The sequence below is a fragment of the Geotrypetes seraphini genome, chromosome 15 (assembly GCF_902459505.1).
Source record: "Geotrypetes seraphini chromosome 15, aGeoSer1.1, whole genome shotgun sequence".
Classification (NCBI taxonomy): Eukaryota; Metazoa; Chordata; class Amphibia; order Gymnophiona; family Dermophiidae; genus Geotrypetes; species Geotrypetes seraphini.
The window spans coordinates 38,384,364-38,408,476 of NC_047098.1; the positions used below are offsets into that span (position 1 = coordinate 38,384,364).

The following is a 24,113-nucleotide window of genomic DNA, read 5'->3' on the forward strand; positions in this document are numbered from 1 at the left end:
AAACACTGAGGGCCAGATTCTGTAAACAGCACCTAAATCGGCAGCGTCTACTGGCCGCATGCCAATCACGCTTAGGTGTCATTAACAGAATTCCGACTAATGACACCTAAGAAAAAGCGTAGGCGCCTGCAGTATAAGTCGGTGTTTTATTTATTTAAAAAATTTATATACTGTTCAACCTAAACGGTTTACATATCGTTACATACATGATTCAGTAAGACAAATAAAATCAAACAAAGATTAACATCGGAAGATCACATAGAGTGCCCATCAAAAAAACAATCACAAAGATCAGTTTCTAGAAAAATGCATTAACAAATAACTGCAGACGTCTAAGTTCTTTAGTGAATCATGCCTAATGACACCTAAGTCCTGCTCCGCTCACTAACCACGTCCACTAAAGACATAAAGTACCGTGAGGTGTCCTGCTGTAGACGCATTAATGGCACTTTCATTGTACATAAGAACATAAGAACATAAGAACTGCCATCTCCGGATCAGACCTTCGGTCCATCAAGTCCGGCAATCCGCACACGCGGAGGCCCCGCCAGGTGTACACCTGGCGTAATTTATAGTCCACCATATCTTTATATGCCTCTCTTAAGGAGATATGCATTAGAGAATGACACGATGACGGTTTACCCGCGGCCACCGCATTTAAGCCGCGGGTCACCGCCGAAAACGGGGAAGAAAACTAGCAGTCGCTGCGGTGACGGGGACAAGGCCATTCACCGACCGCGGAAACGGTGAACAGGTTTGTCCCCGCGGGCCAATGTACCCCCTTCTAGGAACCGCTATTTACCTGTGTTTCACCGTGCTCCTCATTTGTCAGATCAACCCTTCCTGCCAATCGCAGCAGAAGGGTACCCAACCCCTCCTGCCGGTCCTCCCAATGGCCTCCCCTAAGATCGCCGGCAGGAGGGTACCCAACCCCTCCTGCTGGACCCCCCCCCCAACGAACACTCCCACCCCGGAACCCCCTTAGTCTTACTTTCCAAGTTGGACCGGACAGCTCCTCGCTCGTCTGGCCAGCAGGCCTGCCTCCGTCCAAATGAGGCGGGCCCGCCCCTCCCCTCCCCTGCCTAACCCACAGGATCCTAGGGCCTGATTGGCCCAAGCACCTAAGGCCCCTCCTATAGCGGGAGTGGCTTTAGGTGCCTAGACCAATCAGGATCCTAGGGCCTGATTGGCCCAAGCACCTAAGGCCCCTCCTATAGCGGGAGTGGCTTTAGGTGCCTAGACCAATCAGGCCCTAGGATCCTGTGGGTTGGGCAGGGTAGGGGCGGGCCCGCCTCATTTGGACGGAGGCAAGCCTGCTGGCCATACGTGTGAGGAGCCGTCCGGTCCAACTTGGAAAGTAAGACTAAGGGGGTTCCGGGGTGGGAGGGTTCGTTGGGGGGGGGGTCCAGCAGGGGGGGTTGGGTACCCTCCTGCCGGCGATCTTAGGGGAGGCCATTGGGAGGACCGGCAGGAGGGGTTGGGTACCCTTCTGCTGCGATTGTCGGGAGGGCCGTTGGGGGGGTCTACAGGAGGGGTTGGGTGCCCTCCTGCCGTGATCGCTGGGGGGAGGGGAGACTTGCAGCCGTAGCCGCGGTCACTATGCTAATCACGGCAGGGAGATCTTTGCCGCGATTAGGTACAGCGGCCGCGTCTAATTACCATATAGGCTAACATTGTAAGCATTTAAAGTACATGTCGTGTTTGTTTTTGCATTGCTAGCCCCAGGGGTGGTGGAAGATTAGTGATTGAAAAACTGTATGAAAAATAACTATTTTAAATTTAGTGATCAAAATGTGTCAGTTTTGAGAATTTATATTAATTAATTTTTTCTCTGCGTGTTTTGTTTTTGTATAGTTATTAACTAATATTTAACTAAGTTTTAAAGTTTTAAAGAATGTTTCCTTTATACGTAAATAAAGAAAAGTGAATGGGATTGCAGTGGCGGTGACGGGGCGGTGAATGGGGTGGCAGTGGCGGTGACGGGGCGGTGAAGAGGATGGTGAGACGGGGACGGGGCGGTGACGGGGATGGTGAGACGGGGACGGGGCGGTGACGGGGATGGTGAGACGGGGACGGGGCGGTGACGGGGACCAATTTTTTCACCGTGTCATTCTCTAATATGCATCTAGTTTGCTCTTGAAGCCTAGGACGGTCGATTCCGCAATAATCTCCTCTGGGAGGGCATTCCAGGTGTCAACCACTCTCTGAGTGAAGCAGAACTTCCTGACATTAGTCCTGAACCTGTCCCCCCTTAGCTTCATTACATGTCCTCTAGTCCGTGTCAAATTGGACAGTGTAAATAATCTTCTCTGCTCTATTTTGTCGATTCCTTTCAGTATTTTGAAGGTCTCGATCATATCCCCACGCATTCTCCTTTTCTCAAGGGAGAACAATCCTAGTGTTATAAGTCTATCCTCATATTCCAGTCTCTCCATACCCTTCACCAGTTTTGTTGCTCGTCTCTGCACCCTCTCCAGCAGTTTTATATCCTTTAAGTAGGGAGACCAATGTTGAACGCAGTATTCCAAGTGTGGTCTGACCATTGCCCTATAAAGCGGCATTATAACTTTCTCCGATCTACTCGAGATTCCTTTCTTTATCATGCCCAACATTCTATTTGCCTTCTTTGCCGCTGCCACGCATTGTGCCGACGGCTTCAGGGTCCTATCTATCAGTACACCCAGGTCCCTTTCTTGTTCACTCTTCCCCAGAGTTGCACCTGACATTGTATACTTGTATTCCTTATTTTTATTGCCTAAATGCATTACCTTGCATTTCTCCACATTGAACTTCATCTGCCATTTCTCCGCCCATGTTTCTAACCGACACAAGTCGCTCTGGAGTTTCTCTCTATCCTCCTGCGATCTGATTGCCCGGCATAGTTTTGTATCGTCTGCAAACTTGATGATCTCACTGGATGTTCCTTCCTCCAGGTCATTGATATAAATATTAAAAAGGATCGGCCCAAGTACCGAGCCCTGGGGTACACCACTAGTCACTTTCTCCCAGTCGGAGAACTTCCCATTTATGCCCACTCTCTGCTTTCGGTTTTCCAGCCATTTGCCTATCCATCTTTGTATATCTCCCTCTATGCCATGGCTTTGTAGTTTCCTGAGAAGTCTTTCGTGTGGAACTTTGTCGAACGCTTTCTGGAAGTCCAAGTATATTATGTCCACAGGCTTCCCACTATCAATTTGCTCGTTTACGGTCTCAAAAAATTGGAGTAAATTCGTCAAACATGATTTCCCTTTCCTGAATCCATGTTGACTGGGTTTCATCAAGTCGTGTGCGTCCAAGTGCCGGACTATGCTATCCTTGATCAGTGCTTCAACCATCTTGCCTCCTGGTGCCTACTTTTTAAATGAGTTTTTAGTCGGTTTTAAACAACACGTTCAATTACCGGGCCGATTAAAGCCAATTAAAACAATTAAGTTAGGCAGTGGTCTGACACCTATCGCCGCCTAACATACTGCACTGTTTATAGAATATGGCCCTGACTGTGCAGGCAGAATTTGACCTGAATATTCAATGACAGGCTTAATCCAGGCACTGAGAGTCTTGCCAGGCTGCTGGAAGTTATCCAGGTGCCAGCCAATATTCAGACTGGTACCCAGATAACACCTGGATAAGTTTAGGGCAGTCTTTTTGTTGCCCTAACTTTATCTGGGCACTTACCCAGTTAGTGAAATGAAAATTGTCACTGGCCTGGTGAATCCTGGTTCAGCTTGGCTTTGCCCTTGGACCACTCTGGCACTAATCAGATAGTGGCACAGTGGTCTCCCCAGATTTTCTGGCAGCACTATCCAGTTATGCACCACTGAAAATTTGGGGATCACTCAGTCAATGTGATTTTAACCCGGGAGGAGCCTATTGCAACAGACTTGGGAGAAGCCACTGCTTGCCCTGGGATTGGTAGCATGGACTGTTGCTATTATTTGGGTTTTTCCAGGTACTTGTGACCTGGATTGGCCACTGTGGAAACAGGATACTGGGCTAGATGGACCACTGTTCTGACCCAGTATGGCTATTCTTATGTTCTCTCCTGCTTGGTTAAATTGTTTTAAATATCAGACTCAAATGTTTATATGAAGGGTTTACACAGGCTGTGCTGGACTGTCACCAATGGCAATTTACTGTGGTCTCATTATGTCTGTGATTTAGAGACCTAGAGATTTTTCAGCCTTTTAATACTATGAAACTCCTGAAAAACATGATGTTGCAACTACATTCAGTATTTTGAATTAGCAAATATATTTATTCTATTTCTATTTTTTATTTTGAATTCTTACTGATATGTAAGGATGTGAGTTATAGCAAAGAACCTGTATTTTTAGATACAAAGTTTATGTAGAGGACCTATACTTTTAAATATTAGAAAGAAACTATATGGGAGAAATTACATAGACTTAGCTTAAGTTTGGCATCTGGCATGTCACAGACAGTTTTATTACTCATATTTAATTCAACCACTTACCTCTATTTTTTTTTTTTTTTTAATTATTATTATGTGCTCAATAGAAGGCATGCATTTTTCTGTAAAGAAATAATCTTCAGAAGGTTTTTTTTAAAGTTTTTTCTTATTTATTGAACTAGTTTAAGTTGTTTCTGTTCCTCATAAGCTAATATTTTTATTTTCTTAAAATAACTGAATACCTCAATAGAAGTGATTTTTATAATATGATATTTTAATATAGAATTCTTTAAGATTTTTGCTATATTGCAGTTCTATTTCCATGTGTCTTTCAAAAACTATGAAATACTTTTAATTTTGTTATTATATTATTTGATAATGCTTGTGAAGATTTGTATAGAATCATAACTGCCATTTTTCGACACTTGATAACACAGATTAAGTGCCGCTGAATGAGGGTCCAGCCAATGATTTTCAGTGGCATGTTGTGGAAAATGGTTCCTTAAATTACTACAGACCACCCTGCACTGTTTGGATAAAAGTGGGATAGTCCATAGACAAAGAGAGGGCAGCCTCTGGAGTTATTCTGTTAGTGATGATATTTGTTCCGCTAACCAGATAGATGCCTGGATAAAGTTAGAACAACAAAAAGATTGTCCTAAATTTATCAGGTTAGCTAGTGGATAGTGGGCTAAATATCACCACTAACTTGGCTTCGCCACCGTCACCACCTATCACCCTATCTGAAGATTAAACACCAGCTGCTACCCAGATACCATGTTGTATTTCCAGATTTAGGGGCCCTTCTACTGAAAAGTGATAAAATGCAAATTTTAGGTGGTACCTTTCCCCATTACAGTGGTACCTTGGATTACGAGCATAATCCATTCCAGGAGCATGCTTGTAATCCAAAATGCTCGTTTATCAAAGCGAGTTTCCCCATAGGAAATAATGGAAACTCGCTTTGATACGTTCCCCCCCCCCCCCCCCCGAGAACCGGCATTGCTCCCCCCCTGCGATCCAGCCCCCCCCCCCGCAAATTGGCATCCCCCCCGCCACGATCCGGCACCCTCCTGATGCGATCCTGCACCCCCGACTCGATTGGGCACACCCCCATCGCTTCTTACAGTCATCTAGGCACCGTCATCGGCATGTCCTGTGCTTGGTGCCGGTGCCCGAAGATCGGCCTCCTCTTCTGCTGGGCCTTGAGCATCTGCACATGCTCAAGGCCTGCAAGTTCACGTTCAGAACGTTGAGAACATGAACTCGCAGGCCTTGAGCATGCGCAGATGCTCAAGGCCCAGCAGAAGAGGAGGCTGATATTCGGGTATCGGCACCAAGCACAGGACATGCCGGTGCCCAGATGACTGTAAGAAGCGGCGGGGGTGCCCAGTCAGGGCGGAGGGTGCAGGATCGCGTTGGGGGGGTGCCGGATTGCGGGGGGGGGGGGGGTGCTTGTAAATCGAGCCACGCTCGGTTTCCGAGGCGCCGATTTTGCAAATGTTTTGCTCGTTTTGCAAAACACTCGCAAACCGGTGCACTCGTAAACCAAGGTACCACTGTATATTTATTGCAGGTTGTGCATTAATGTTGTCATTATTGCGCGGTAGCTGCCAAAAGGTAAACAGGAGCATTTACTGCCTCTTAAGATGGTAAATGCAGCACATTACCTCCCAAATTCCTTTCATTCCTGTTCTTTGTGCTTGCCACACCCCCTGACACCAAAAGCACTTAGGACCGGATTCTATAAACGATGTCGTCAGTGGCAGCCGCCTAAAAAAAACAGCCACCAATCGCATGTTGATCATGCAATGGCACCGTTTATAGAATTGCAGCTTCATAAAAGGTAGGCGCCGAAAATATAGGCCAGGGTTTTAAAGGCCTACAATTCCAGCACCTACCTTTCATGTACATTGTGGCTATGGAGGTGAATGATGCCTAATGCCACTCCTGGTGTTAGCCATACTGGCATTAGGTTTTGTAAAGCACCTCCGTAGTCGCGATGAAGGTGCTGTTTTTCTAGGCACCAGTAGGCACCTACATTTTTTAAAAAACTATTTTAAGCCTGTTTAAATGGCTGTTTCCACTTAAGTTAGTTGCCAGTAAAGCTCCTACTGGAACCTAACTTAAAGCGCCATTTATAGAATATGGGCCTAACGGTGTGGGTTAACGCTGCAATGACTACAAAAATACTGCACAAGCAGTTTGCGTGGTGTTAACTCCATGCTACATGCTAACGCGTTTTAGTATAAGATCCCATTAATTCCGTCATACCATTAATCTCCCCTGATGAATATTATGTTTAATGTCTTTATACTTGAAATACGACTGCTGCTTTCTGTGTGTCTTCACTGTTCATTTGCATTGTTCAACTGAATGTGCCTAAACTTGGAGTTGCGGACTCTGATTGGATGTTCAATTCTATTCAGAAGATCTGCTAAATATAAAAGGAATACTATGTAGCAGCCCAATCACTTGTCACTTTTTATTCAAAATAAACATTTATTTATGTAATCATCTCTTTTGGTGCTTATTAGTTGTCCTTGCTAACATATTTTAAGCACATTTTAAGGACTACTCTGAACAAACCGAGGATATAATCATATGGCTTCCAAAAAGGAACAGCATGGGGGTAGATATTCACTGCTCTTTCCCAATTAAAGAGCGTTGATTGAACTGGGACATAATATTCAGTGGCACATACCAGCTCTTTCATTAAGCAGCTAGAACGGGCTTTAGTCCTTAGCCTGGACCTGTGCTAACATTTACTGTACATTAAAACCAGCACTGTGGTATAAAAACCAGTGCAAGCTGTATAAAGTGGATAGGTGCAGGAACTGAGGCTGACGTAGGTGGATCAGAGGAATGGCCAGCTGTGAGAATGAGCACATGGATCATGCACTAGCTGTCACAACTGCTGATAATGCAGCTGCACTCAAACTGCCACCTTAAGGGAGTTGCTAAGTACAGCCAAGCTGCTAGCAGTCTAGGAGCGCAGTCATAGATCAATTGGTGCAGGTCCTCACCTCCCTCCCTTGATCTGACTCCCCCCCCAACATCCAATTTCCCCTCCCACGACACCCCTTGATCAAATACCGAGCTCCTGATTCCTCAGTCATTTAATCCTCGACTGCCTCAGGTGCAGAGCTTCTGAAAAGAATTAAAAGCTTACACTTACAAATGCATGCTGGTAAACATGGAGCAGATTCTACAGTTGGCACTGAAAAAGATTAGGGCTAAGTGCTGTTCTATAAAGGGTGCGCACTTATGCGCGGATCTTGTGCCTAACTTTGGGTGCCAGACGTACATCTGCTGAAATCTGGTGTAAATGTTGGCATCCAAGTTGGGCACACTGAAACATTCTATACGAATTTGCATAGTTTGTCGGAATGCTCCAGACCCGCCTTGTCACCCCCATAACCTTGCCCCCGTTTGGTTTGTGCGCTAAGGGAGTCAGATGCCTGCATTACAGAATAGTATGCAGTCAGATGCATGCACAAAGTCTAACTTTAGCCAATTAACATCAATAAATGGCGGTGATTGTTAATGACTCATTAAGCTATTAAGCTGTGCATGCATTCTGGCAGTGTGCCCAAATTTTGGAGCCCAACATCACATGCCATATATAGAACCTGGGAATGTGCCAATGCTTTTTAAATGTCCATGTGTAAAAAAGAAGTTCATTTAGGCATTGAATATCCTGGTTCATCACCTGCAGCAGACATTAACAGTGCTGCCTGACACTGGTTGTATATTGGGGGGGAGGGAGGGGGAGGAGTAAAGAGTCCAATTATTTGTTTAATGAGAATTTGTTAGAAGAGTATTTGACAGTTGTAAGAATTACTGAGGACAACATTTCAGTTATGAACATGATTTATCCAGAAGGACCAAGTATCCTACCTCACTTACTCTGGGAAATCATTTTGAAGAAATAGTTATGCTAATAAAAAGTTATATATAACCTTTAATATATAAAAAAAAATCTTTAGTAAAATTATTCCTGGTTTAATTAACAGATTGAATACATTTTGCACTTAATGTTACTTTGAGAGTTTTTGTAAAAGTTTGCTTCATCTCATAGAATACAGCCTCGTTCACCGATTTTGGGTAAACTATGAACTCTCCATCATACATAGGAGCCAGCTCTGTGGGTGCTTTGGGTGCTTGAACACCTCTAATACTGAACAAATTCCTTGACTGTGGTCATTTCTGTTGGGTTTAGCACCTATAATAATTTTAAAGTTGGCTCTTATGCCATCTTTTTATGCCATCTTATGCCATCTTATGCCATCTTATGCCAAATATTAACAATGGTTAATATTTTTTTTAAAAAATCTTGTATAAAACTATTCCTGGTTTAACACAGAAGATCGAATACATTTTGCAGTCAGTGTTACTTTGACAGTTTTTATAAAGGCTTGCTTCTTCTCATAGTATGCAGCCTCGTTCACAAATGTTGGGTAAACTGTGTAGTCTCCATCATAGACAATGACATTCCCATCCAGATCCAAGAAAACTGGGTCCCCTGGTTTCAGTGCCTGCCAGTCTTGATCCTTCAAAAAATATAGACATTTTAAGAGCTTCTGTCTCTTTCTCATAAGATGTAAAGACAATTTAGAAGACAAAAATCATTTTATTTATTCAATTTGCTATACTGGTCTCCCAGGGGAGCTCAGAATAGTTTGCATGAGTTCATTTAGGTACTAAAGCAATTTTCTCTGTTTGTCCCAATGTGCTCATAATCTATCTAATGTACATGAGGCAATGAGGGAATTAAGTGACTTGCCAAGGTCACAAGGAGCAGTATGGATTTGAACCCACAACTTCAGGATGCTGAGGCTGTAGCTTAAACCACTGCGCCACACACTCACACTTTCTAAACTTCTATAACTGAACTCTCCATTCAATTCATGCCACTGACAACAATTGCACAGTGAAGAAACCACAATAGCTAACATCTTTCATCAACAAGATTCTTTTATTAACATTTGAGGTTGTTAATAGCAATTCACCTGTGACCATTACCTCAAGTTGGAGAAAATATTTCTTTACTCAACGTGTAATTAAACTCTGGAATTTGTTGGCAGAGAATGTGTTAAAAGCAGTTAGCTTAGCAGGTCTAAAAAAAAGTTTGGATAGTTTCCTAAAAGAAAAGTTCATAAGCCATTATTAAGATGGACTTGGGAAAATCCACTACTTTTTTCTAGGATACGCAGCATAAAATCAGTTTTACTCTTTGGGATCTTGCCAGGTACTTCTGACCTCGGTTGGCCACTGTTGGAAACAGGATACTGAGCTTGATGGACCTTTGGTCTGTCCCAATATGGCAACTCTTATGTTCATATGTTTGTGTATGTACCATCTCTTTCCTAATAATTCCTAGCATCCTGTTTGCTTTTTTGCCACTAGGCAGAAGTCATTTTTTTTGGGTGCTGACTCCTAAGGTGGACCCTGACATAAGGTAACTATGATTTGGATTTTTCATAGTCCTCATGTGTTTTGACAACTTTGAATAGTTTTGTGTCACCTGCAAATTTAATCACCTCACTGAGTGAAAAAGGTCTCGAAATGGCCTGAAGGCCAAAAAATCAAAAGTGAAGAATATTTAACCAAATTCAAGGGAATGACTACAAAATAAGAAAAATGAAGAAAACTACAATAAAATAAAATTGGGAAGGCATAAAAAGATTTCTAAGTTTGATTCGCTGAGAAGACACCAAAGGTACAGCTTCTCAGCTCCGCAGAAAACTGAGAACTGATGGTCCTGCAAGCTGATGTCTTTCAGGAAGGCACCGGCACGCATGTGCAGTATGGGCACTGCCTAAAGATTTAAAGTGACAGTGCATTTTACAGTGTCTGTACCGGGTTCCGTGGATGACATCACCCACATGTTAGAATATTTTGCCTGCTTGTCCTTGGAGATATTATATTATACATTTTTATATACTGTATAGCAGGCATATCCAACTTCGAACAGTTTCATGATCTACTTTTTCCGGCCAAAAGTGCCAGTGATCAACCACCATGAAAATTAAGTTTCAAACTAAATTTTAACCCAATAAAGTTTTATCTAGAATAGTGGATGGGATTTGCTTGCATTCTCACTAGAGAATTCAAGTACGCTTTGGGTAAGATCTTCTAGATACCTGCCGTTGCAGGCCTAGGTAGTACATTTTTCTGGCTTTTGCTATCTAATTAATTGGCATTAAAAGAATATACTTGCACAGACACACACTGATCCATAAGAAGAACCGTACCCTGAGTAAACCCCAGCGCCACATAAATTCAGTAATATTCAAGAGGGGTTTGAGTAGTGGCTCGTGGCTGGTTATGGGACGGAAATGGGAATGGATGTTAGGACATGATAAGTGCAGTATTTTTTGTGAAGTTTTTTTTCTACAAAAGGCCAGTTTTTCGTATGATTCTGGGTAATTCTAGTTAGACAAACATCTGTGTTAGTTAAGGACTGCGCCCAAATAGAAGCATACGGAAAAACAGGTGAATAAAAATTTAAATAATAATGTAGCTAAGGCCAGAGAAAAATACACTAAGGATTAATATAAGGGAAAGCATAATAATATCTGTGTATGTACTTTGCTGTTGAGCCAAATCATGGTGGAAAACATGATTACATGGAATCCATCTTGTGCCAGTGATTAGTTTTCTGCCTTCTTTGTCCTCTCTGAGTTTTCCCGCTCCCAGCAGCGTGGTGTTAATTAATGCCACATATGCTTGCTTTAGACTGGTAAAGAAGGATAACGTGCCCCAAACTGAATTGGATGTAGTTTTGAATGAAAATTATGATTTATTGAATGAATGAAAGCTTGACCAAGCAAAGAGTGAATGAAACAAATATGATTGGATTGAAGTGTATGACTGTGTTGCTTTGAAAAAACATATTTTATATATTTTAAACCTGAAGAAACACTAAGGAAAATCCTAAGGCAGCATCTGGAAGTAATTAGAGTCAGTCTCAAGAATAGGAAGAAGGGGGGCATTGGAAGCCCACGCTTCAGGGAGAAGAGAGGGGGATTTGCCCCCCCTTCCTCCAGAGTAAGGTTTCTGTGTAAGGCTGTGCAATTTGAACCTGTCAGCTTAGGAAGAGTTTTTTCCTTTAGGGCTGAGAATTTCTCAGCACCATGTTAATAATTATAGATTCTCTTGAATGTTATAATGTTAATTCAGAAATCAAAAGTAATTTTCTGAAAACTTTGTATAACTTTTAAACATGGAGGAATGTTTCTTTGTCTAAACTTTAAGACCACCCATAGAAATGTTATTGGTCGTCAACCTTGATGATGTCACTAAACCAAAAGTTATATAATAGAATGTTGTTAGAAGGCCAGCCTTTGGGCCACAATGACGATCTCCCATTAGCGCAACGTTAAGCAATGATGCTGTTCTTTTGATCTAATAATGGAAAAATAGAATCAATAATTCAATAAATCTTGGTTATCATTTTAAAAACCTTGCGCTGGTGTAATTTTGCATGTATTATTGTTTTCAAACCTGAAGCTTTCACAAAGGCGTTGATGTCCCTTGCTCAAAGTCACAGAATCTATTTTTGAATTCCTGGATAACAGAACAGATTTCTATCACATACTTCTCCCAGATGGTCCTGTGTATTAGGGAAATGATCAAAAGTGTTGTTTGCAAGGTCAGTTATCATTAGTTCAAATTTGCTCTTGTAGGATGAAACTACTCATCTCGCCAATGTATTTGTTTTCACCTTGTAGTTCAAGGTTCATATCACTTAGTTCGCATGTAAAGTCAGCGAGAAATGCCAGATCACATAACCACTCCTCATCTTCCAACTCTGCTTGGTCATCTCCCCTCTCCTTCAAAAAACTTCTTATTTCATTCAACAAATCACAAAATACATGACACAACTAATACGGTAAGTGTATTCAGGTTAAGCTTGGGCGAATGGATATCATCCAGTATATAACACACTGCTAAGGGGTGTTGGGGTAATTCTGAGAGGCAGGAGACCAGGTATGATGCCAGGCCTGTGGGGTATTGTCATGGGGCGTGAGGCGTGAGCGGCGTCCCCCTGGGGTACCCACAAACTATTGGCACAAATATAACAAGGGCACCTAATACACCCGCAGGCAAGATTCCCACAAGCAGGGAAAAAAGGATCAGCAGCGGTGGCAAGCCCTCGGCAGACGACCTGCCGGCACGAGCTCTCTCCTAGCGACGGGGTGAGCTGCTGGAGAGATAGAGCCAAGTAGGGCTGGCGATCTACTTCTGACCACTCCGCGATCTACAGGTAGATCGCGATCTACCTGTTGGACATGCCTGCTGTATAGACATATGCGTTAATAAAATCAGCTGCTAAACAAAAGATCTTACCTGGAGGTGATGGTGGACAAAAGCAACAATTTCACCAGCTTCATTTCTGGGATAATCAACTTTTTCTTGTATTTTATATACCTCAATGCTGCAAGGAGGAAATTCTTTTCCTAGAAAGAATATAATGTTATAAAAGATTGCAATGAGAAAATTATTTTCCTAGGAAAAAATATAAGGTTATAAAAGACTAAGGGGTTCATAATAAAAACAAACAAACTAAAAAGTGTCCTAAATGGCTACTTGGATGATCAAAAAGCCTGATCGTCCAAGTATCCATAACCAAAGCTGGTTTTTAGACGTATCTAAAAACAGCTTAGGCCTTTCCCCTGCCTCTAAACGCACAGAGAGAAAAGAGGCATGTTTAGAAGAGGGGAAAGGGCGGGTGGTGGGCGGGAGGTGGGCCGACCTACACCTAGGCGTACAATACGTATAACCAAACATTTGACAGGTTGACTAGTCGGTACTTAAACCTTTTTGACTTAGATGAAATCAAACCAGGTCTAAGTGCCGAAAAAGGGGCCGCTGAGCTGATGGCCACTGGCACGATCAGTTCAGCGGCCCGGCAACCTACCCACCGCAACCATCACGGCAGGAGAGATGCCTCATCTCCCCTACCACGATGCGATCACCCCTCTGCCCAAACTGCCGCGACCCACGGCAGGAGAGATGCCCAATCTTTCCTGCTGCGGGTTGTGGCAGTTCGGGTAGAGGAGGGATCGCATCGCGGCAGGGAAGATGGCCAATCTCTCCTGCCGCGATATATCACACCCCCTCCCGATGATATCAGGGCAAGAGGGAGCCCAAGCCTTCTTGCCCCGGCGATCGTGCCCCGCTACTTGATATGGCCAGGAGGTAGCCCAAGCCCTCCTGGCCCCGGCGACCCCCCCAACTAACACAACAGGCCAGGAGAGAGCCCAAGCTCTCCTGGCCCTGGTGACCCCCCCCCCTCCGATACAACGGGCCAGGAGAGAGCCCAATCTCTCCTGGCCCCGGCGACCCCCCCCCCCCTCTGATACAACGGGCCAAGAGGGAGTCCAAGCCCCCCTGGCCCCGGCGACCCCCTACCCCCATCCCCCACTACAATACGGGCAGGAGGGATCCCAGGCCCTCCTGCCCTCGACACAACCCCCTTCCCCCCAAGGACCCCCCCCCCCAGAACCCCGATCGGACCCCCCCCGCCGACCCGCGACCCCCCTAGCCGACCCCACTACCCCCCCACCCCTTCCCCATACTTGTAAGTTGGCCAGATGGACGGGTGCCAAGCCCGCCCGTCCGGCAGGCCAGCCGGGTCCAGAATGGGGTCGGATTGGCCCAGGAGACAGAAACCCCGCCCACAGGTGGAGTCTGAGGTGCCTGGGCCAATCAGAATAGGCCCCTCCTGTTTTTTTGCCTAGGTTTAGGCACCGTTTATAGAATTTCCCTCTTAGTGTTGATTCCCATACCCAACTCTGGGCATCAGACTTATGCCTGCTGAAACCTAGGGGTCCTTTTATCCTCCTCCTCCTTTTATCAAGCCGTGGTAGGTGTTTAACGCGTGTAATACTGCACGTTAAACCATCTGCCGTGCTAGTCGCTAACACCTGCATTGAGTAGGCATTAGTTTTTTAGCCAGCTGCGGGGGTTAGCGCGTGATGAAATGTCCGACGCGCTAACCCTGCTAGCGCAGCTTGATAAAAGGACCCCCTAGTGTAAATTCTGGTGACCAGGTTGGGTGTGGAGACCCAATAGTCTATAACACTATATGCCCTTGACCTGCCCATGCCTTTCCCATAGCCACACCCCATTTTGAGTTGGTCACTGTGGCATTTAGTTGCCTGGCATTAGAATAGCGCTACCCAACAAATTAGAAAGCCAAACTAATAGCCTCCAAACTTATCTCCAGAAAAAAGATGGTATTAAAAATTTATATAGTTAAAAAGATGGTATTAAAAACTTATTAAGCCAGCTTTATGCATTTCTAATGCTATAAGGGATTTTTGATAGTTATAGTAGCACTTGGGAATTTTGGCTGGTTATTACAAATGAGAAGGTTGTTAAATTGCTCTGGTCTATATTTTTTTGCAACTTATAGATCCATTTGAGTCAGTCCTGTACAATTCAGTCCTGTGTGCATCCCCAGAAGAAGCTGACACAAGTTTGGCAAAACAGGCACTATCAGGATTGGACTGATGAAAAAACTTTGAGATAAGTTTGGAGGCTCTTTAGTTTCATGGTTATTTTTATGTCAGCTGTTACCAATGTGCACCTGATTATATTCCAAGAACATAAGAACATAAGCAATGCCTCCGCTGGGTCAGACCCGAGGTCCATCGTGCCCAGCAGTCGCTCACGCGGCGGCCCAACAGGTCCAGGACCTGTGCAGTAATCCTCTATTTATCTTTTTCTATCCCCTTTTCCAGGAGAAAACTTCATTCACTACATACAAAAGGGTTTCATGAATACACAGTAGTGTCTGAAGATAGTTAAATGGGAAATCATATATAAAAATGATTAAAAAATAATTGAGAAATATAAATATAAGTTAATATACACAAAATAGGGTGTTTGAAAATATGAGAGTTTTTTTTTTTACAGGATCAGTGATCAAAATCTGGAACTGATAAGTCTCAGACTCAAATCTTTTAGCATTTCATCAGTTTCTGAGATCCTTTTTCTCTCATATATAACTAAACACCTTTTAGTTGTTATGAGAAGCCATATTTTCATTATAGAATAGCGCACAGCCAGATGTATGCACAAATCCTAATTGGTGCCAATTCATATCAATATGTTAGCATCCAATTATTGATGATTAATAGCTCATTAACCCAGATCTGGGCACCGTATATAAGAATGCAGGGATAGTGCTTTTGCATATCAGAGGCTTCAGATTCTATGATTGAAGGTGGTCATACCTAAAATCTAGGCATGCATTTGCCCTGCTAGACTAGTATTTATTTAAAAAAAAAAAACCAACAACAAAAACCCCCACCAAAAATAAACAACTGGGCAGCTACTTTCCTTTGTAGAATAGGTTCCAAACATGTGCTTTCTTGGTGCCTAAATATAATTGCCTCTTTACAGAATTACCTTCTATCATTAAACAAGAGCTAAGACAACTTCCCCCTCCAGGGCTGTGAATGCTGCCTCCATTGCATTCCCAGGCACAGCCAAGTATGAGAATAATACCAAAGATCCTTCTTCTTTTTAACCTACCACTATTAAAAAGTTCCACAAAATCTAAACCATGTTTGATAATCCTCCTCATGTTATCCAAAATATCAGCTCTGACAACTCCGTGGGATTGGGGACCAACTTCTACACCTGCGTTTGGAAGATGAAGGGTACAGTATTAGAAAGGTCATTTGAGAATAAATTATGGCACAGCTCTAATTCCTGGTATAATGTGAAATCTTTTACTGTATCACAGAAAAACAATATAACAATGCCATAGCTAGGAAGGAGAGGTTTCTACCCAGTTAAATTAGGCTGAGTGTCTCAGCAGCAGTTAACTGAGCAATGCCATTGAAAGTCCCTTTTGATCAATGGCATAGTGAGGGTGAGTGGCACCAGGGTGGTGGCAGCTCTCTTTTGCCCTCTTCCCCACCCCCCTATCACATTTGCGCCCCTTCCCTGGACCTTTTTAATGTCAGTGTGAGCGGCCGCCAACATGCTGCCCATGTCGGCTTCGGCGCACTCTCTGTCACTTTCTAGGCGCAAGTCCTGGAAGTGATGTCAGAGAGAGAGCGCCAAAGCAGAGGCGGGCAAGTTGGTGGCAGCTCTCACCGAAGTTAAAAAGGTATAGGGGAAGGGCGCACGTGCGGCAGGGGAGGAGTGAGAAGGGGGACAGAGAGGAGGAGGGGTGCCGGTGCCCCAAGCAATGTGCCCAGGGCGGACCACCCCCCCTTACTACGCCACTGCCCTTGACCACCATGGCACTATCTAGGCACAACCAGAGCAGTCATAAGAACATAAGAATTGCCATCTCCGGATCAGACTCTGGGTCCATCAAGTCATAGAAACATAGAAAATGGTGGCAGAAAAGGGCCATAGCCCATCGAGTCTGCCCATTCCAAGTATCCACCCCTCTGAATTTACTCCCTTAAAGATCCCACGTGAGCATCCCATTTTCTCTTAAAATCTGTCACGTTGCTGGCTTCAATCACCTGCAGTGGGAGTCTGTTCTAATGATCCGCACATGCGGAGGCCCCGCCAGGTCTACCCTGGCATAGTTTTAGTCCCCATATAACTGTATGCTTCTCAAGGGAGATGTGCATCTAACTTAACCTTACCCGTATCACTCTATGCCACTCTTAAGGAGATGTGCATCTAGTTTACCCTTAAATCCTAGAATGGTGTATTCTGCAATTACTTCCTCTGGGAGAGCATTCCAGGCGTCCACCACTCGCTGTGCTGATATTCGTCCTGGACCTGTCCCCCCTCAGCCTCAGTCTATGTCCTCTTGTCCGTGTCACATTGGACATTGTAAATAACTGCTTTCCCTGCTCCATTTTGTCAAATCCTTTCAGTATTTTGAAAGTCTCGATCAGATCCCCTCGTAGTCTCCTCTTCTCAAAGGAGAACAACCCCAGTCCTAGAAGTTATGCAGATACCATCAATATAATAATCCTAACTTTGCCCCGTTAGCTTTGAAAGGTACAGCACTGAATATCCATCTAACTGCACGACATCCAGGTATCGCCATATTCAGTTCTGGTGCTGACATGGCCTGGCATTGAATATCCAGGTCTAAATTAGCCAGCAGCAGTCAGCGTTTATAAAAATGTTCACTGTTGCTGGCTAAATATTGACCTGTGTATGTTCAAAACAACAGAGCTCCTTTCTTTAGATGACACAAAGAAGGAAATTCTTTGATATTTGAAGATGTAAGTTATGTGGCCATGAAAGTTTGCATATTATTCTTATAGTGGCTCAAAAAATATATATTGGCTTATAATATATACAGTTTGTCATACTTCCAAAGCTGTAATGTTAATTCAATAAATGGCATCTAAAGTTAGGCATCATTAAAATCCATGCTATGCACCAGTTCTATAAAGGACACTTAGTATTAAGCAACCTTTATAAGAACATAAGAAATTGCCTCCACTGGATCAGACCGAGGTCCATCTCGCCCAGTGGTCCGCTCCCGCGGTGGCTCCTCAGGTCTGCAACCTATGAAGTGGTTTCTGACCCCTTCTATAACCTACCTCAAGTTCTATCTGTACCCCTCTATCCCTTTATCCTCCAGGAACCTATCCAAACCCTCCTTGAACCCCTGTACAGAGTTCTGGCCTATCACATCCTCCGGAAGCGCGTTCCATGTGTCCACCACCCTCTGGGTAAAAAAGAACTTCCTAGCATTTATTCTAAACCTGTCCCCTTTCAATTTCTCCGTGTGACCCCTAGTGCTTGTGGCTCCCCACAGTTTGAAGAATCTGTCCTTATTTACTCTCTCTATGCCCTTAAAGATTTTGAAGGTTTCTATCATGTCCCCCCTAAGTCTCCTCTTCTCCAGGGAGAACAGCCCCAGCATTTTTAACCTGTCAGCGTATAAAAAATTTTCCATACCTTTTATCAGTTTAGTCGCCCTCCTCTGCACTCCCTCGAGTACCGCCATGTCCTTCTTGAGGTACGGCGACCAGTATTGAACACAGTACTCCAGGTGCGGGCACACCATTGTGCAATACAGCGGCATGATGACTTCCTTCGTCCTGGTTGTGATACCCTTTTTGATGATGCCCAGCTTTGATGATGTTTGCTTTCTTTGAGGCTGTCGCACATTGCGTCGATGGTTTCAGTGATGTGTGAATAGTACTTAGCATGGATTTATGCCTGTTGAAACCTGGTGTACGAGGGGCCGCTGAAAAGTTCTCAGCCCAACCAACAAAGTTGGGGGTAGTCTCCATCAAGGGCTATTACACTCAGTCCAGTGATTTTTCCACTTTTTTCATTCCATCGGAAAAATACGGAACAGACAAAAATGGAAAACCATTGGATTAAGTGTATCACCCTAGATGGAGACTGCCCCAACTTTGTTATTTGGGATGAGAACTTTTGAGAGGCCCCTCGTAAATCCTCATGCCCAACTGATGGCACTTGAGCATGTAAATCCAAGTATTCTATAGCGTGATGCCTAACTTCTGGAAATGCCCCTGATCTGCTCATGCCCCTCCCCCCCCCCCTTATGAGTTGCACGCTATGAAATTTAGGCAAGAATGTTATAGAATAGGGCACAGGACAGATGTGTGCAGAACTCCTAATTACTGCCAATTAAATGCCAGTCAGCTCCAATAATTAATGGTTAGCGTTTAATTGACTAATTAGTTTACACATGCATCTGGGATCTGTGTCCAAATTAGGGTGGCCTATATAGAATCCAGGGCGATGTGGCAGGATAACGCTCTCCACTGTGAGCAGCAGAATGACATCAAGGCTCTTTCTTTCATAAGAACATAAGAAATGCCTTCACCGGATCAGACCCTAAGTCCATCTAGTCCGGTGACCCGCATACGCGGAGGCCAAGCTTGGTGCTCCCTGTTGGAGACCTTAATTTCCATATTCCTCAATGTGATTTGCAAGAAGGTGTGCATCCAACTTGCGCTTGAATCCCAGAATGGTGGTCTCCGTCACAACCTCCTCCGGGAGAGCATTCCAAGCATCCACCACTCTTTGTCCTGACATTTGTCCTGGACCTACTGCCCCTCAGTTTCTGTCCATGACCTCTTGTCCGTGTCACATTCGAGAAAGTGAATAATGATGTTTCTTGGTCTATTTTGTCACTTCACATTAACCTGTTTATTTTTGTGGTCAAACAGCACAAGTTGGAAGTACTGTACAAGAAAATTTTGTATCTTCACTTTAATCCCAACACATTAAAAAGTATCAAATGTAGTAAGGAAAGGAGTGTTGTCAATAGTTCTCCTTTTAGCAACTACTGTACATAGTCAAACTGATGATGACATTCATGTGCTGCTTACCTACAGAATGCTTTGCTACAGATCGAGTTGTTGCATACTTCAGGTTTGAATGATCAATCAAAAGCACAGGGCAAGATGCTGGAGATAAAGCAAGCTAGGAAAAATTGGTAAAGTATTTCTATCACTTAATATGTATTTTGCTTCAGCAATAAAGAAATATGCATCTTGTTGGCAGGTTTAATGGACCATATAGGTCTTTATCTGCTGTCACCTACTATGTTACAATTAGGGGCATTTTCAAAACACAAAAACATTCCCTCCCCCCCCATCCCAAATTCAAAATTGGCACTTGGACGTTTTTCTCAGTAAAATGTCCAAGAGGCAGTTTTCAAACCAAATATTTTATTCCACTATGTTCGCCCTCCTGGATATCTTAAGTCATAAAAGGGCATGTTAGAGATGTGTTTTGGGTGGGATTGGGCCGGTTTAGACTTAGACATCTCACGGTGATAATCAAACCTTTCACAAAACGTCCTGGATGGAACTTAGATATTATTACCTAGACCTGTTTTAGAAGCGTCTAAGTGCCAAAAAGGTACCTAAACTGACCAGACGACCACTGGAAGCATTAAGGTATGATCTCCCAAACTCCCCAATTAGTCACTAACTCCTCTCCCCCCCCCCCCCCAAATATGTGAATGAAACAGTACATACCTGTGTCTAGAACAGCAGCATCTGATATAGGAAAGCCTAGTAGAACTCCATACAGCTGTCTTAAGTAGCCAAGTTGGGGGGGGGGGGGGCTAATGAACCATAGAGAGAAGGAGCCAGACCCATAAGCCAATGTAACATTTATGGTGAAAAGTATGAGCCCCACCAAAACCCTACTATACTGCCATATAGGTGCCACCTGCAGCCATAAGGGCTATTGAGGTGGTAGACAGGTGGGTATAGTAGGTTTTAGGGGAGTTTGGGAGCACTAAGCATAAATTATAAGGGGTTTATGGTGAGATGTATATCTGGCACCCTTTATGTGAAGTTCACAGCATAGAATTAGAATAGTGACCTATCTCACAACTAAATGGTATTAGAAAGCAAAAAGATGTGACTGTTTCTAAGAGGCTTTTGAAGAGACATCTTTTTTGCGAAATGAAGCATGGGTGTATGATATGTTGATTAAATTTATACATGTGTGTCTTATGGCTGTTTGGAATGCTTATTGTGAATGTAGTATTGTAACCCACCTTGTTAAAGGGGGGCTATAACTAAACAAACCATACTGATTTGGACATTTCTAACTTGGACATTTTTGTGGTCGAAAATGGTAAATAAGGTTAAATGTCCTGGTAGTCTAGACCAGTGGTCCTGGAGGACCACCAGGCCAATCGGGTTTTCAGGCTAGCTCTAATGAATATGCATGAGAGAGATTTGCATATAATGGAAGTGACAGGCATACAAATCTGCTCCATGCATATTCACTAGGGCTAGCCTGAAAACCCAATTGGCCTGGTGGTCCTCCAGGACAGGGTTGGGAACCACTGGTCTAGATGTTTTGGCAGTCAAGCCGTCCAAGTAGGCAATTTTCACCCAAAAAATTATTTGGACGTCCTGTTTAAAAATGGATTTTTCTCCACCTCAGATTTTGGATGTCTTGGGGGAAACGTCAAAATTTGGACTTGGACGTCCTATCGAAAATTGTCCTCCACATATTTATATATTTACAAAAAAAAACCACCATTCAAATAATAATGCATTCTAAATACATAAGAATCACTTTTCATAGAAACATAAACACCTGATGTTTTCCATAAACAACAGGATTGATCAGCCACAAAAGCTGATATCATGCAACAATACAGGAAGCGACAGCTCTCCCAGAGGTAAAATTCTGAGCATGTGTGGCTCTTCCCACATACAGTGATCTACTTAAGTCCCTCAGCTAGTTCCATAGTTCAAGAAGAAATAAAACTCTCAGAGAGGTGGGATGGATTGTGTGCTTGATCAATTCTGTACTCTATCTGGCTAATAGTCCTAGATTTCAAACGTACGGACTTTAATGCAATGGGAAAGTACCTGAAGAAAGAGCTGTTAGGATGGGAGGACATAAGAGAAGTGGAAAGACAGTGGTCTAAGCTGAAAGGAGCGATAAAAATGGCTACGGACCTTTATGTGAAGAAAATCAATAAAAACAAGAGAAAAAGGAAGCCGATATGGTTCTCCAACCTAGTGGCTGAGAAAATAAAGGCGAAAGAGTTGGCGTTCATGAAATATAAAAAAACCCAAGAAGAGGAGAGCAGAAAGGACTACAGGGTGAAACTGAAAGAAGCCAAGAGAGAGATACGTTTAGCGAAGGCACAGGCGGAAGAACAAATGGCTAAAAATGTAAAAAAGGGAGATAAAAATTTTTTCAGATATATTAGTGAAAGGAGGAAGATAAAAAATGGAATTGCTAGGCTAAAAGATGCTGGGAACAAATATGTGGAGAGTGATGAGGAGAAAGCAAATGTGCTAAACAAATACTTCTGTTCTGTGTTCACAGAAGAAAATCCTGGAGAAGGACCGAGATTGTCCGGCAAAGTTACACGAGAAAATGGAGTAGATTCTGCGCCGTTCACGGAGGAGGGTGTTTATGAGCAACTGGAAAAACTGAAGGTGGACAAAGCGATGGGACCAGACGGGATCCATCCCAGGATACTAAGGGAACTCAGAGAGGTTCTGGCGAGTCCTATTAAAGACTTGTTCAACAAATCTCTGGAGACGGGAGTGATTCCTGGGGATTGGAGGAGAGCGGATGTGGTCCCTATTCATAAAAGTGGTCACAGGGATGAAGCAGGAAACTACAGGCCGGTGAGCCTCACTTCAGTTGTTGGAAAAATAATGGAAGTGTTGCTGAAAGAAAGGATAGTGTATTTCCTTGAATCTAATGGGTTACAGGATCCGAGGCAACATGGCTTTACAAAAGGTAAATCGTGCCAAACGAACCTGATTGAATTTTTTGATTGGGTGACCAGAGAGCTGGATCAAGGACATATGCTAGATGTAATTTACTTGGATTTCAGCAAAGCCTTTGATACAGTTCCTCATAGGAGGCTGTTGAACAAACTTGAAGGGCTGAAGTTAGGACCCAAAGTGGTGAACTGGGTCAGAAACTGGCTATCGGACAGATGCCAGAGGGTGGTGGTTAATGGAAGTCGCTCGAAGGAAGGAAAGGTGACTAGTGGAGTCCCTCAGGGTTCGGTGCTGGGGCCAATCCTGTTCAATATGTATGTAAGTGACATTGCTGAAGGGCTAGAAGGAAAAGTGTGCCTTTTTGCAGATGATACCAAGATTTGTAACAGAGTAGACACCGAAGAGGGAGTGGATAATATGAAAAAGGATCTGCAAAAGTTAGAGGAATGGTCTAATGCCTGGCAACTAAAATTCAATGCAAAGAAATGCAGAGTAATGCATTTGGGGATTAATAATAGGAAGGAACCGTATATGCTGGGAGGAGAGAAGCTGATATGCACGGACGGAGAGAGGGACCTTGGGGTGATAGTGTCCGAAGATCTAAAGGCGAAAAAACAGTGTGATAAGGCAGTGGCTGCTGCCAGAAGGATTCTGGGCTGTATAAAGAGAGGCGTAGTCAGTAGAAGGAAGAAGGTGTTGATGCCCCTGTACAGGTCATTGGTGAGGCCCCACTTGGAGTATTGTGTTCAGTTTTGGAGACCGTATCTGGCGAAAGACATAAGAAGACTTGAGGCGGTCCAGAGGAGGGCGACGAAAATGATAGGAGGCTTGCGCCAGAAGACGTATGAGGAGAGACTGGAAGACCTGAATATGTATACCCTAGAGGAAAGGAGAGACAGGGGAGATATGATTCAGACGTTCAAATACTTAAAGGGTATTAACGTAGAACAAAATCTTTTCCAGAGAAAGGAAAATGGTAAAACCAGAGGACATAATTTGAGGTTGAGGGGTGGTAGATTCAGGGGCAATGTTAGGAAATTCTACTTTACGGAGAGGGTGGTGGATGCCTGGAATGCGCTCCCGAGAGAGGTGGTGGAGAGTAAAACTGTGACTGAGTTCAAAGAAGCGTGGGATGAACACAGAAGATTTAGAATCAGAAAATAATATTAAATATTGAACTAGGCCAGTTACTGGGCAGACTTGCACGGTCTGTGTCTGTATATGGCCGTTTGGTGGAGGATGGGCTGGGGAGGGCTTCAATGGCTGGGAGGGTGTAGTTGGGCTGGAGTAAGTCTTAACAGAGATTTTGGCAGTTGGAACTCAAGCACAGTACCGGGTAAAGCTTTGGATTCTCGCCCAGAAATAGCTAAGAAGAAAAAAAAAAAAAAATTTAAATTGAATCAGGTTGGGCAGACTGGATGGACCATTCGGGTCTTTATCTGCCGTCATCTACTATGTTACTATGTTACTATGTTACTATGTTAATAAAGAAAATAAAG

General features: G+C 43.7%; 1 protein-coding gene across 1 annotated transcript in view; it reads right to left on the reverse strand.

The window, feature by feature from the left end:
- Positions 1 to 8,357: 8,357 nt before the first annotated feature.
- ASPA (aspartoacylase) overlaps positions 8,358 to 24,113 on the reverse strand; it is a 30,446-nt gene continuing 14,690 nt past the window's right edge. The window contains exons 3-6 of the mRNA XM_033922907.1: positions 19,726 to 19,819; positions 15,962 to 16,069; positions 12,767 to 12,876; positions 8,358 to 8,964 (exon numbers count right to left, since the gene is read on the reverse strand). Of these exons, the coding sequence (XP_033778798.1) occupies positions 8,758 to 8,964; positions 12,767 to 12,876; positions 15,962 to 16,069; positions 19,726 to 19,819 (519 nt within the window). The 3' untranslated portion in view covers positions 8,358 to 8,757. The remainder of the gene's footprint in view (positions 8,965 to 12,766; positions 12,877 to 15,961; positions 16,070 to 19,725; positions 19,820 to 24,113) is intronic.